The 11632-nt window shown below is 64.7% G+C and overlaps 1 protein-coding gene across 1 annotated transcript; it reads left to right on the top strand.

The window, feature by feature from the left end:
- Positions 1 to 1430: 1430 nt before the first annotated feature.
- Positions 1431 to 10633, top strand: BCAM (basal cell adhesion molecule (Lutheran blood group)). The gene is made up of 15 exons (XM_058706864.1): positions 1431 to 1569; positions 3323 to 3444; positions 4053 to 4281; positions 4375 to 4445; positions 4644 to 4740; positions 4838 to 5020; positions 5488 to 5624; positions 5993 to 6149; positions 8163 to 8278; positions 8387 to 8528; positions 8720 to 8856; positions 9040 to 9184; positions 9294 to 9438; positions 9921 to 10038; positions 10159 to 10633. The coding sequence occupies exons 1-15, from the start codon at positions 1488 to 1490 to the stop codon at positions 10162 to 10164; spliced, it is 1887 nt and encodes a 628-aa protein (XP_058562847.1). The 5' UTR covers positions 1431 to 1487; the 3' UTR covers positions 10165 to 10633.
- The last annotated feature ends 999 nt before the right edge of the window (positions 10634 to 11632 follow it).

Raw genomic sequence — 11632 nt, 5'->3', positions numbered from 1 at the left:
ACAGCAGTGACCAACAGAGACCGCCCCGGCCCTGCCCTCATGGATTTACTGTCCAGTGAGGGGACAGCTTAATCCCCAGAGTGGTGGTCATCTCCAGGATGACCCAGAGTGTGCAGGACCGGGGTGGGGGAGCCCAGGGGGTTGGGGGAGCCCTTGATCCAGCCAGGGAGCAGGGAGGGCATCCCGGAGGAGGCAATGGTGTGACTAATACTAAAGGGTCTCTTCTGCCAGTGTAACGGTTGCTCTCCTGTATCACCAAAGAATAAAGTAGCGCCTTGACCAGTCTGACCAACAACTCCCAAGCTGACCTGTAATTGAAGCCTTCCTTCCGTGTCTGATGGGCAAAGGCATCTTACCAGTGACCACCCCCCCCCCCCATTCTGACCAGTGTCCAGGGCTAGCTACTCCCTATATAACCAGTGACATTTCTCCCGCCCCCCCAACCCCCACCCCCAGAGGATTTTGTCCCAGTCAGACCTGGCTTGTGAGAAGCTTCGGACAGTCTGATCTGTGACCCCCCAACTGACCTGTGACCCTTCCAACCCACAGCTCTGCTCTTCCCTCCTCCCCTCAGGTGCCCTAGCCTGCTCCCCTCCCCCTCTCACCTGCTCCCTCCAGCCTAATTCTCCTGCCCTGCCCCCCAAGGTTGTGAGGGAGTGAAGGGGAGAGGAAGGGAGGAAGGAGGGTGGCATTCCTGGGATTCCCTGGATGGGGAGAAGAGAGGGAGGGCCCTACGGAGTGGAGGAGAGCCCAGGAAAGAGCACCCCACAGCACTCGCTCTCCCCACCCCTCCCCCCATCATCACAGAGACCCGGGCTGAACTGAGGTTTGAAGGCCGTGAAATTTAAGAGATTGAACTGATGGGTTCCAGGCCACTGGTCAGACAGGAAAGCAGCCCCTAGCACGGGCTCCAGGGAAGAGCCTCACCAGGCACCCTGGAGGAAGCTGCTCTAGGCCACCGATCAGGCGGGGCACCGCTGGTTGTACTGGGAGAGGGGAGTGCAAGCCCCCGGTCATGCTGGGAACCACCGGTTACCCTGGGAGAGGCCAGCGCAGGCCACTCACTGGTTGTGCGGGGTCAGCTGGGTAAAATCAACTGGGCAAGCCCCGGTCACCTGCCGTGATGACCCCTGGTCCGAATTAGGGGGGATGGCGGCCGCAGCGGGGTGGTGAGGTCACAGCCCAGGACACTGGTTAGACTGGTCGGTCAGGCCACCGCCGCGGGCACCGGTCAGCCCGAGCCAGGCAGCCCAGAGCTTGGGGGCAGAGGGAGCCCCGCTCCGGGCCCGGGCCGGGCGCTGGGAGGTCCGCTCCGGGCAGTGGGAGGTCTTGGCGGGGCGCCCGGGTTTGAGGGGGGGGGACCCAATGGGGGGCTCGGGAGGGCGGGGCGGGGCGGGGCTGCCAGGGGCGGGGCCTGATCGCTCCCAGCCCCGCGGCCGCCGGAGCCGCAGCCCGGGCAATCGCCGCCCGCTGCCGCCGCCGCGAACATGGAGCCCCCGGACGCCCTGGCCGGGGCGCGCAGGGCCCCCAGGCTGCTGGTGCTCGCGCTCCTGCTGGGGGCGCACCCAGGTACGGCCGGGGCAGAGAGCAGGGAGCCGCTGGGGGCGGCCCCTGGGGACCCCGGGAAAGGGAAGGGGGAAGGGGATCTCCTCGACCCCAGGAAGCCAAACGCGGGAGCCCCGGGGAGGAGGGATACGGGAGCACGGGGGATACCCTTCCCAACGAGCGAGCTGGGGACGGCCCGGCAGGGGGGCTGGGCAGACGCCGGCAGGCAGCGGGTTAGTCACCACCTGAGAAGCCAGCCCCCTCCGCGCTCGGGACCAAGGAGCGAAGGGGCCCTCAGCCCCTGGAATCGGAGTCCCGGGACTCCTGCTTCCTCAGACCCAAAGGTCCAGGCCTCCAGTGGCCGGAGTGGCTTCCCCAGGACACAGGAGACCAAGACCCCAGGGCTTCCCTCTGAAAGGTTCTCAAGTTTTGCGAGGGTCGGGGACCTTCCAGCTAGATCGCAGGGAACCACATGCGTTTGAGGCTTCCCCCGATCTGGACTCAGAGCCAGGCTCTAAAGAACTCCCCTCCCTCGCGGAAGGGCTGGAGCGCTGGCCCTGGGCAGTGACGGCGGAACAGTGTTTCCGAGTGACCGTGCCCTCTTCCTGGGGCCCAGATAAATCCACACACCTGCGTGGTGGTGGGATGGGGAGGAGGCCTTGAGGGGCCGGCAGCCAGGGACAGAGGGATGGGAGAGATTAGGGAAGAGAGATCTCTCCATCCTCCTCCTGTCTGTTGCTCAGACTAGCCCCAGGCACCAGCCTGGCCCCACACCCCTCCCCTGGGACAGGCCTGGGCCAGAGGTGGGTGCCTGGGAATCCAGGCCCCTGGCACAAGCATGGCAAATAGTGGGTCCCCAGGGGCAGGGCTGGGTCAAGCTGGGCGGGGAAGGAAAGGGAGGTTCTCAGAAGTGAGAGCTGATGCCAGGATGCCAGCCCAGGGGGTGAGAGAGCATGGTTTCTCCAATGGGAACAGCTCTGTCTGCCAGGATCCTGGGACAGGAGTCCAGCCGCCCCCACTCCCGCTCCCTTCTCCCTGAGGACCCGCCATCCTGGGCCTCACCGCTCGCCTAATCGGAGGGGACACACCTTATCCCCTTCCCTGCTCGGCAAAGAGGCAGAGGGGCCAAGGGGTGGGTAGGGGGATCTGGTGCCAGGCCGGGCAGGTCTGGGCCAGCCTGTCCCTCCCACATTCCTGAAACCTGCCCAGCCCTGTCCCCCCTGACCGCCCCCACACACCCATTCTGCCTCAGCTGCAGCCCCAGCCCCCAACTCCTGACAGAGACCCAGGGGCTGAGAGAGACGGAGACAGACTGTCAGGCTGACAGAGAGGCAGGGACTGTGGGACTAGAGATGGAGACCCAGAGTGAGAGACACAGATCCCTGGCGACGTGCCAGGCCCTGCGCAGGGTGCTGGAGGCCAAGGGATGAGCCAGAGCTGGCCCTGCCCTTGGGGGGCGGCTGGTCTAGTGGAAAGCACAAGGACAGGTGCGGTCTTACCCCAGGAGGATTGGACAGAAGCAGCCAGGGCCCTGTGTGGCCCGGGGGAGGAGCCCGTAGTCCTGTGGAGAGAGATGGAGACAAATGCTGATGGGAGGGAGGAGGGGCTGGGGTCCTGGACCCTGGGTCTGAGGGAGGAGGGCACTGGGAGCCAGGACTCCTGAGTCTGAGGGAGGAGGGCACTGGGAGCCAGGACTCCTGGGACCTGGGGGAGGAGGGGCTCTGTCTGGAGGGCTGTCCCCAACAGAGGCAGAAAGAGCTCAGTGGCTCTCCTGTAGGTGCCCAGGCCGAGGTCCACTTATCCGTGCCTTCCCTGGTGGAGGTGATGAAAGGGGAGCCCGTCGCCCTGAACTGCACCCCCCTGGGGGCCCACGACCATTTTGTGCTGGAATGGTTCCTGGTGAGTGCTGCAGGCTGGGGGCCAGAGGGTGGCCAAGGGGCCTGGGGGTCAGGGCACCACAGGGCTGCGAACGTGCATTCCCTCCTCCGAGCCCAAAGGACCTAAGGGCTCCATCCAGCTGCCTTTCCATTTTACAGATGGGGAAATTGAGACCCCGCCAGGGGAAGGACACTCCAAGGTCCCCTGGTGTCTGGGCACAGCTGAGACTAGAAAGAAGACGCCCCGTTCAGAGCGCGGGCTCCAGAGAGAGACCGTTCAGAGACAGACAAGGAGATAGCGGGAGACCCCAGGGGTGCAGGACTAGGAGGAGAGAGGAAAAAAGAGGAGATAAGAGGCAGAGACACAGGGCTGGAGGGGGAGACAGAGAGAGGAAGAGAGATGAGAACAGAGTGTGATGGAGAACAAGGGACCTGGACCTGGGGAGAGGAAACTGACACACAGGCCAGGGAACAGGGGACCGGAGGGAGGTGACAAGAGGAGGCAGGTGACCCAGAGAGCAGCAGATGGAAAAGGTTGCGGAGAGAGATAAAGAGACACTGGGGGAGGCAGGCCAGGTGGCCTGGAGCTGAGCCCCGCCCCCGCCCCCCCCACCCCCCCCACCCCCACAGGCAGACCGCTCTGGGGTCCGCCACCGCCTGGCCTCGGCCGAGCTGCAGGGCTCCGAGCTGCAGGGCACGGTGCACGACTCTCGGGGCCGCAGCCCCCCGTACCAGCTGGACGCCCGGGGGCGCCTGGTGCTGACCGAGGCTCAGGTGGGCGACGAGCAAAACTATGTGTGCGTGGTGAAGGCGGGCGCGGCGGGCAGCGCCGAGGCCACCACGCGGCTACACATGTTCGGTGAGTGTCTGCGGGACCCCCCCCCCCCCACGGAAGAGGCGGGTGGGCGAGAGCCCAGGAGAGGGGCTCCTGACCCGACCGTCTCCCCCACAGCAAAACCAGAGGCCACCGAGGTCTCCCCCAACAAAGGGATCCTGTCTGTGGTGGATGACTTTGCCCAGGAGGTACCTCGGGCTGGACCTGGATTCCAGGGGCGGGGGGACGGGGGGTGAGGGGGCTGGGAGGTGGGGGGAGGTTTGCACTCCTGCATCCTGGGGGAGGAGAGGGCTGGGGAACCCAGACTCCTGTATCCGGAGCCAGGAGAAGTCGGGTCCCCCCCGCCCCAACCTCAGGGCCCAGGGCCACGCCTGTGTCTGCCTTAGATCGCCACCTGCAACAGCCGGAACGGGAACCCGGCCCCCCAGATCACGTGGTACCGGAACGGGCAGCGGCTGGAGGTGCCCATGGAGGTGAACTCAGGTGAGCGGGCGCGGGAGCCCAGCTGGACGCGGGACGGCGCCGGGTGGTGGCGGGGGGGGGGGACTGGCTGACCCACAGCCTCCTCCGTCTCTGCCAGCCGGCTACATGACCAGCCGCACGGTGCGGGAGGCCTCAGGCCTGCAGTCTCTCACCAGCACCCTCTACCTGCGGCTCCACAAGGCCGACCGGGACGCCAGCTTCCTTTGCTCCGTGCGTTACCACCTGCCCGCGGGCCAGCACGGCCGCCTGGACAGCCCTGCCTTCCGCCTCACCCTGCACTGTGAGTCCAGGCTGGTCCCCACCTCCCCGGCCGCGGCCCCCCTCACCTGCCTGAGGCCTGGCCCCGCAAGCCCTCCGGGGGGGCCCTCCCCGTCCTGACCTCTGACCGCCTCCAGCGCCCGGAGGCCCATAGAGCCTCGCACCCGAACCACGCCCCGCCCTCTCACACCAGCTCGGGGTCCCGGAATCCCTCACGGACCTGTCGCCCACGCCGACCTCTGACCCTTGAGCTGCACTCTCAGCTCAGCTCCACCTGTGACCTCTCTGGTGGCTGATCTCAGAATGAGCGGGAACCTGAGCTGTGACAGATGTGACCTCTACCCTTTGACCGACCGCAGCCTTCCCCTTGGCTGGGGCCTGACCTCTCTGCCCTAAGCCAGCCCTTGCCTTTTACCCTTGACCTGACCTACCCTCGACCCTGACCATGAGTCTGCCCTGACCCGTCTTCCCCTTTGCCCTTTCTCTTAGATCCCACGGAACACGTGCATTTCTGGGTGGACAGCCCCTCCACCACCGAGGGCTGGGTACGCGAGGGGGACTCCGTCCAGCTGTTTTGCCGGGGGGACGGCAGCCCCAACCCGGAATACACATTCTTCCGCCTTCAGGTGACCCACCCCGTCGTTCCTTTGGAAGTCCTGGCCCCTGACCTCTGTGACATATTGGCCCCCGCCGACTTCTGGCCTTTCACCTGGGTGGCCCCTGGCTTAGCGAGGCGCCTGCCTGTTGACCCAGGAGCTCACAGGACCTCTGAGCCCTGACTTGAGAGAGTCCTAACTCAGCTCGATACCCAGCCGGGGTGGCCCCTGGCCTGGCAGGGCCTCTGCCCCCTTGCTTGAGTGGGCTCTGATCTAGCACGATGCTAACCCGGTGACCCCTGACTCTGACCCAGTTGACCCCGACCCAGCATGACCCCCGCCCCCACCCCCGGACCAGGGCGGCTCCTGAGCCGGGTTCCTCATCCCTGGTCACCCAGGACAAGCAGGAGGACGTGCTGAAAACAAATCTTGAGGGGAACTTGACCCTGGAGGGGGTTCAGCGGGGCCAGAGCGGGACCTACGGCTGCAGGGTGGAGGACTACGACGCTGCTGAGGACGCGGAGCTCTCCAAAACCCTGGAGCTGCGCGTGGCCTGTGAGCGTCCCGGGGGGATGGGCAGGGGGACCCCGGCACCAGCGGCCTCCTCGCCCTCACCCCCACACAGCCCCGCCGGCAACCCTTTCCACTTCTGGGGTCCTCGTCCTGGTCTGGATGGTCCCTCTGCCCCCTGGGTGCCTGCCCCAGCCCCAGCCCCCTCCAGTCTCCCATACGAAGCAGCCAGAGAGCTCACTCCTAAAGCACACACCTGATATCCCCCCACTCTGAACCTGCCGTGGCTCCCGAGTGCCCCGATCCACCCCGGCCTTCAAGGCCCACCTGGCTGGCCGCGCCTTTGGCTGACCCATCTCCCCACCAAGGCAGTCTCCTCATCCCAGCCGAGCGCCTCTCGCCGTTTCCAGGTTAACACCCCTGCTTTCTACCATCCACTTTCCAGCCTTCTGAGTCTGCTTGCACCTGAGCACCGTGCAAAGGCCCTGCTCCTCCTTGGCCCTCCTTCTGCCTCCTTCCCTGGGGCTAGACCCCGTGACCAGGGCTGGGGAGACATCTATGAACGAGACAGCCCAGCCCCCCCCCCCTTCACAGAGATCTCGGTCAAGTAGGGGAGACAGGTGGTGAATGCTGAACAAGGTGCTTTGAGTAGCGATGGAGCCCCTATAGGGACTGACGCAGAGTGGGGGGATGAGGGACTGGCCAGGCGAGCGGGGACTGTTCTAGATGGAGGGTGGTGCAGGCTCCGTCTGTCTCCGTCCCCAGGAAGCAGATTCGGATTCAGAGAGCTGCAGGCAGGAGGTTTATGGGAAGCGCCTTGGGATCCCCACCGATGGAGGCTGGAGTGGAGGCTGGGGAGGGCACGGAAGCAGGACCGGGCAGTGGCAGATTGGTCTCAATTGTAGTCTAAAGGTCTCAGTCGGCCCCGCAGGGTGCTGGGGAAGCTGGGATGGCCCCACTTGGGGGTAAGGGAGCTGGGCCTTTATAACCCCACACCAACCGGGCACTGCACGTGGCCTGCCCGAGGAAGGGGGCATGACCTTGAGCGAGGGGCTCTCCGCAGCTGAGGCAGTTCCCAGAGAGGGCTGACAGCTGAGGGCTGACAGCTGACATGCTTCTCAACAGCTGGGGGAGAACAAATCCTTCAGCGCTAGAGGGGAAATCTCAGTGTCCGCCACGGGGGGACAGAGAGGCCTCCCTGAGAAGGGGCCGTTTGGGAAAACCAAAGAATGGGATCAGAAACGCGAAGAGCCGGAAGAGGAGCTCCCAGGCCGGGGGAACAGCAGGTGCGAAGGCCCCGAGGCAGGACCCAACATGGCGTACTGGAGAGAAACCAAGAGAGTAGGGTAGCTGGTGTTTGGGACAAAGGTTGGGGGTTGGGGGGTGGGGGCGTGCGGTGAGAAGTGAGGTTGAGGAGGTAGGTAGAGGTCAGACCAAGCAGGATCCTGGGGGCTTTATCAAAGAATTTGGCCTCTGTATACTGGGCAACCACTGCGAGGTTTCACACGGAGGGCAGGGCTGACGGGTGTGTCGTTCAAAAAGATCCGTCTGGCAGCTCAGGGGAGGAAGCCTGGCCAGCGGGGACACCGGCGAGGAGGTGGCTGCAAGGTGGTCCGGGCAGTCGGACCCGGAAGTCAGAGACGGAGAGAAGTGGGAAGGTCCATTTCGAAGGCGGGGCAGACAGGGGCTCGATGAAAAGATGGGTAGAGGGGTTTGGGTGGTCAATCCGAGAAGGAACACCTTGCCACCCCCCCCCACACACACACACACACACCGGTCATGCATTAACTGTGGGCCCAGTCATCGGCTCTGGAAGAAGGTGGCTGAGATGGGGCCTGTGTTTTGGAGTTAGATGTGGGCTCAAGGCTTGGCCTGGATGGGAGCGTGGAAAGTCTGTGGAGAGAGAGAGAGAGAAAACAAGGAGAAACACCTGACAAGCTCTTCTTCTGGTTGTGCACTCACATCTGCGCCCCCCCACCCCCACCCAGTCGCCCTAGAGAGCCCCTAAGCCGAGTGGGTGAGGGTCTGGGGAAGGTGACAGTCTGTCCCCCCCTCCAGACCTGGACCCCCTTGAGCTCAGCACCAGGGAGGAACTTTCCTTACCCTTGGGCAACAGCACAGCCGTGAACTGCTCCGTGCAAGGTCTGCCCACGCCTGCCCTGCGCTGGACCAAGGTGAGAGAGAAAGGAGCCCCGCAGCCTGGGGACCCTCAGCCTGCACCCTCTCCCGTCTCTCGACCCCTCCCTCACACCCGCCTGGCCGCCTCCTCCTCTCCCTGCCAGGACTCAATCCCCCTGGGGAACGGCCCCACGCTCTCTCTGAGCTCCATCACCTTCGATTCTGCGGGCACCTACATCTGTGAGGCCTCCATGCCCACCGTCCCCCTCCTCAGCCGCTCCCAGAGCTTCAAGCTGCTGGTCCAAGGTTCGGGATGGGGCAGGTTTGGTTGGGGACAGCGGGCGGGCGGCTGTGGGCGTGGGGGAGCAGGACAAATGAGACGGGTCCACGGCTGGTGCCTCTGTCTTCGGTTCCTGTCCCCTCTGTCCTTCTCTTTCTCTCCTCCTCCTTCCCCTTCTCCGATGGGCTTCCCACTCTCCCCCCACCACCACCCACAGGGCCACCAGAATTAAGGGCAGAAGAGACCCAGCCCAGGAGTGAGGGCAGCTGGAGGGAAGGAGATGAAGTCGGGCTGGTCTGCTCTGCCCGTGGCTACCCGGAGCCCATACTCAGCTGGAGCCAACTGGGGGGCAGCGTAAGGGACCTTCCCCCCCATCCCAAGCCCTGCGGGGCCCAGGCGCCCTCCCCCAAGCCCCTTGGGGAATCCTGCCCTCTCCCCGATCGCGGCCAGCCACTCCCCGGGGGACTGGCCGTCTTCACCTCTGCCCTCACCCGAGCCCTTGAGCCCACGGGCCGGGGCTGACCCAAGCCTCCACAGCCAGCAGAGCCGGCCCCCGGAGGGCAGGGCTGGGTGAGCAGCTCCCTGACCCTGAAGGTGACCAGTGCCCTGAGCAGAGACGGGGTCTCCTGTGAGGCCTCCAACCCCCACGGGAACGTCCTGCACGTGTTTCACTTCGGCTCTGGTGAGGAACTTGGTGGGGGGGGGGGGGGCCGGTTGTGCACAGGACCCTGGCGGGGGGACAGACAGAGCACCGCTGGCTGACCCCCTCCTCCTCCGTCCTGTCCCTGCAGTGGCGCCCCAGACTTCCCAGGCCGGAGTGGCTGTCATGGCCGTGGCCGTCAGCGTGGGCCTCCTGCTCCTCGTCGTTGCTGCCTTCTATTGCATGAGACGCAAGGGTCGCCCCGGCTGCTGCCGGCAGGGGGAAAAGGGGGCTCCGTGAGTGGCCTGCAACCCTGGAATTGACTTCTGTGACCCGACCCCACCCCTGCACCCGACTCTGACTTCGCCTCCAACCTGTACCCCGAACCCAGCCCACGTGGCCAACCTCAGCTCCCTCCCGTCCTCAACCCCAGACCCAAACACATCCCCGGCCCTGACCCCAACCCCGACCCGCATCTTATATTCAACCCCAGACCCCGAACACATGCCCAGACAGCCCCAGCCCCAAACCCGGTTTGTAGCCAACCTCAACCTCTCCAACCCTCTGAGCTCACGGCCACCCTCCGCTCCAATGCTCCAATCCGTAGCCACCTCCAGACCCATCTCCAACTCCTACATGGTCCTGCCCACCCATCCCTAACCCCAAAGCCTTTACCACCCCCCCACCCCATCCCCCAAGGCCATCCCAACTGGAAGAGCCCCATCCTCAGTCCTTCCCCCAGGCATGACCGCCTCCAACGTGCCCTCTCCTCTCCCAGGCCACCTGGGGAGCCAGAGCTGAGCCACTCGGGGTCCGAGCGGCCTGAGCAGACAGGTCTTCTCACAGGGGGCGCCTCTGGAGGAGCCAGGCATGGCAGCGGGGGCTTCGGAGATGAGGTGGGTGAGGGCCTGGGCACCCTGATGGTGGGGGGGGGGGGGAAGCTGCGGGGAGGCGGGGAGGGGTGGAACGGCCCTTGTGAGCACAAGCGCAGGCTGACCTCTCTACCTCGTCCCCAGTGCTGAGCCCAAGGGCCTCCGGGAGGCTGCACTAGACCAGACATCAGAGAATCAGCGTCAGAGAACCAGGCCTGCTCACGCCTCTGCCCGCCCCCACCTTCCCACTTCTCCCCGGCCCTCCCTTCCCTTCCTTCCTCTGCAGGCTGGGCAGGGACCTACAGCAGCCACTGCTGCGGGGAGGGAGGGAGGGAGGGGCGGTGGGGAGGAGGGGACCTTCCTCCAGGGAATGTGACTCTCAGGCCCCAGAATAGCTCCTGGACCCAAGCCCGGGACCTGGCCCCGGACAGGACGAGGCTCCGAGGCTCCAAGGGTCGGCCGGCTCGGGCGACTTTTACCTCCCGCCCCCGTTACTGGTCCCCCACCCCACCTGACGTCCTACTGCATAGTCCGACACTGGATCCGGGCCCCTGCCCCCACCCCAGCTCCCATCATCTGTGGACACTGGAGTCCGGAATAAATGCTGTCTGTCACATCACGCCAGGCTGTGGGCAGAGCCTCCTGTGGGGGACGAGACGGGAAGGGGGCGCAGGTGACACTCCCTGACCCCACCCTCCTTGCAAGACCTGGGAGAAGTCTGATGTCACGGAGAAAGAATAAGAAAGAGGGTGGAAGAGTGAGGCGCCAAGGGTCCAGAGGGTGCTGAGAACCGGCGCCCTCTTGGAGGATGGGGTGCTCTTCCCATAAGGAAAATTCTCAAATCTGTCTTGCAGAGCCCAAGGGAATTGAAGCTGCAGGATGGGGGGAAGCTTTCTCTCTCGGAGCTGTGGAGGGGATGGAATTAGGGTGGAGCTGCGCCCTCCGGGGGAGGCATGGTGTTTGCAACAGAGGGTTCCCTAGGGAAGGAGGGGTGGCTTAGAGGAACCCACAGAAGGGTTTCCGGGGCAGAGAAGAGAGATAGCAAAAACAGTGAGGCCGGTTAGACTCCCTGAGGCTAAGGAAGAGCGATTTGAGAGAGAGATGGAAAGAAGGGGAGGTGGGGAAGGGGGTGGACCGCAGAAGCTCAGAGGAGATAAGAGCGAGACAGAGATCTGGGGAGAGAGAGGCAGAGACGGACAAACAGGGACAAGGAGAGCCAGACAACTGGAACTCAAAGACAAGTACCGTCAGAAAGGGAAAGAAAATAAGGCCGAAAGGAGCAGCTGAGAAGCAGCGGGAGGGGGGTGGGAGATGGGCATGTGTGACCTTGGCCGAGGGGCCACCTCCCGGAGCCCATCAAATGGAGATCAGTCACATCTGGCCAGTGGAGGGCCACCATAAGGCATGCGCATGCCGGGAGTTCTCTGCCCTCTGGCCTCCAGTGTCGGGCAAGTGGTTCTGCTTCTCTGTCCTCAGTTTGCTCATCCACAAAATGGACAAAGTGGGGTCCATCGCCCTGGGAAAGTGGCGAGCTGCTATGGGAGTCTCCTGGTAGGCGACCGAGCAGCACGCCGGGGTCCCCCGGTACAGAAGAGCTCACCGGCCTAATTAAGATGCT

This window comes from Neofelis nebulosa, chromosome 17 (genome assembly GCF_028018385.1).
Source record: "Neofelis nebulosa isolate mNeoNeb1 chromosome 17, mNeoNeb1.pri, whole genome shotgun sequence".
Lineage (NCBI taxonomy): Eukaryota > Metazoa > Chordata > Mammalia > Carnivora > Felidae > Neofelis > Neofelis nebulosa.
The sequence above is the reverse complement of the archived record's forward strand: the minus strand, read 5'-3'. Positions and strand labels throughout refer to the sequence as shown.

What these genes read in the sequence shown, in the direction of transcription:
- BCAM (XM_058706864.1), top strand. Translation starts at nt 1,488, where the DNA reads ATGGAGCCCCCGGACGCCCTGGCCGGGGCGCGCAGGGCCCCCAGGCTG. An exon ending in CTGCCCTGCGCTGGACCAAG is followed by an intron (nt 8,279 to 8,386) that starts GTGAGAGAGAAA and finishes TCTCCCTGCCAG; the next exon opens with GACTCAATCCCCCTGGGGAA. An exon ending in GGAGCCAACTGGGGGGCAGC is followed by an intron (nt 8,857 to 9,039) that starts GTAAGGGACCTT and finishes AAGCCTCCACAG; the next exon opens with CCAGCAGAGCCGGCCCCCGG.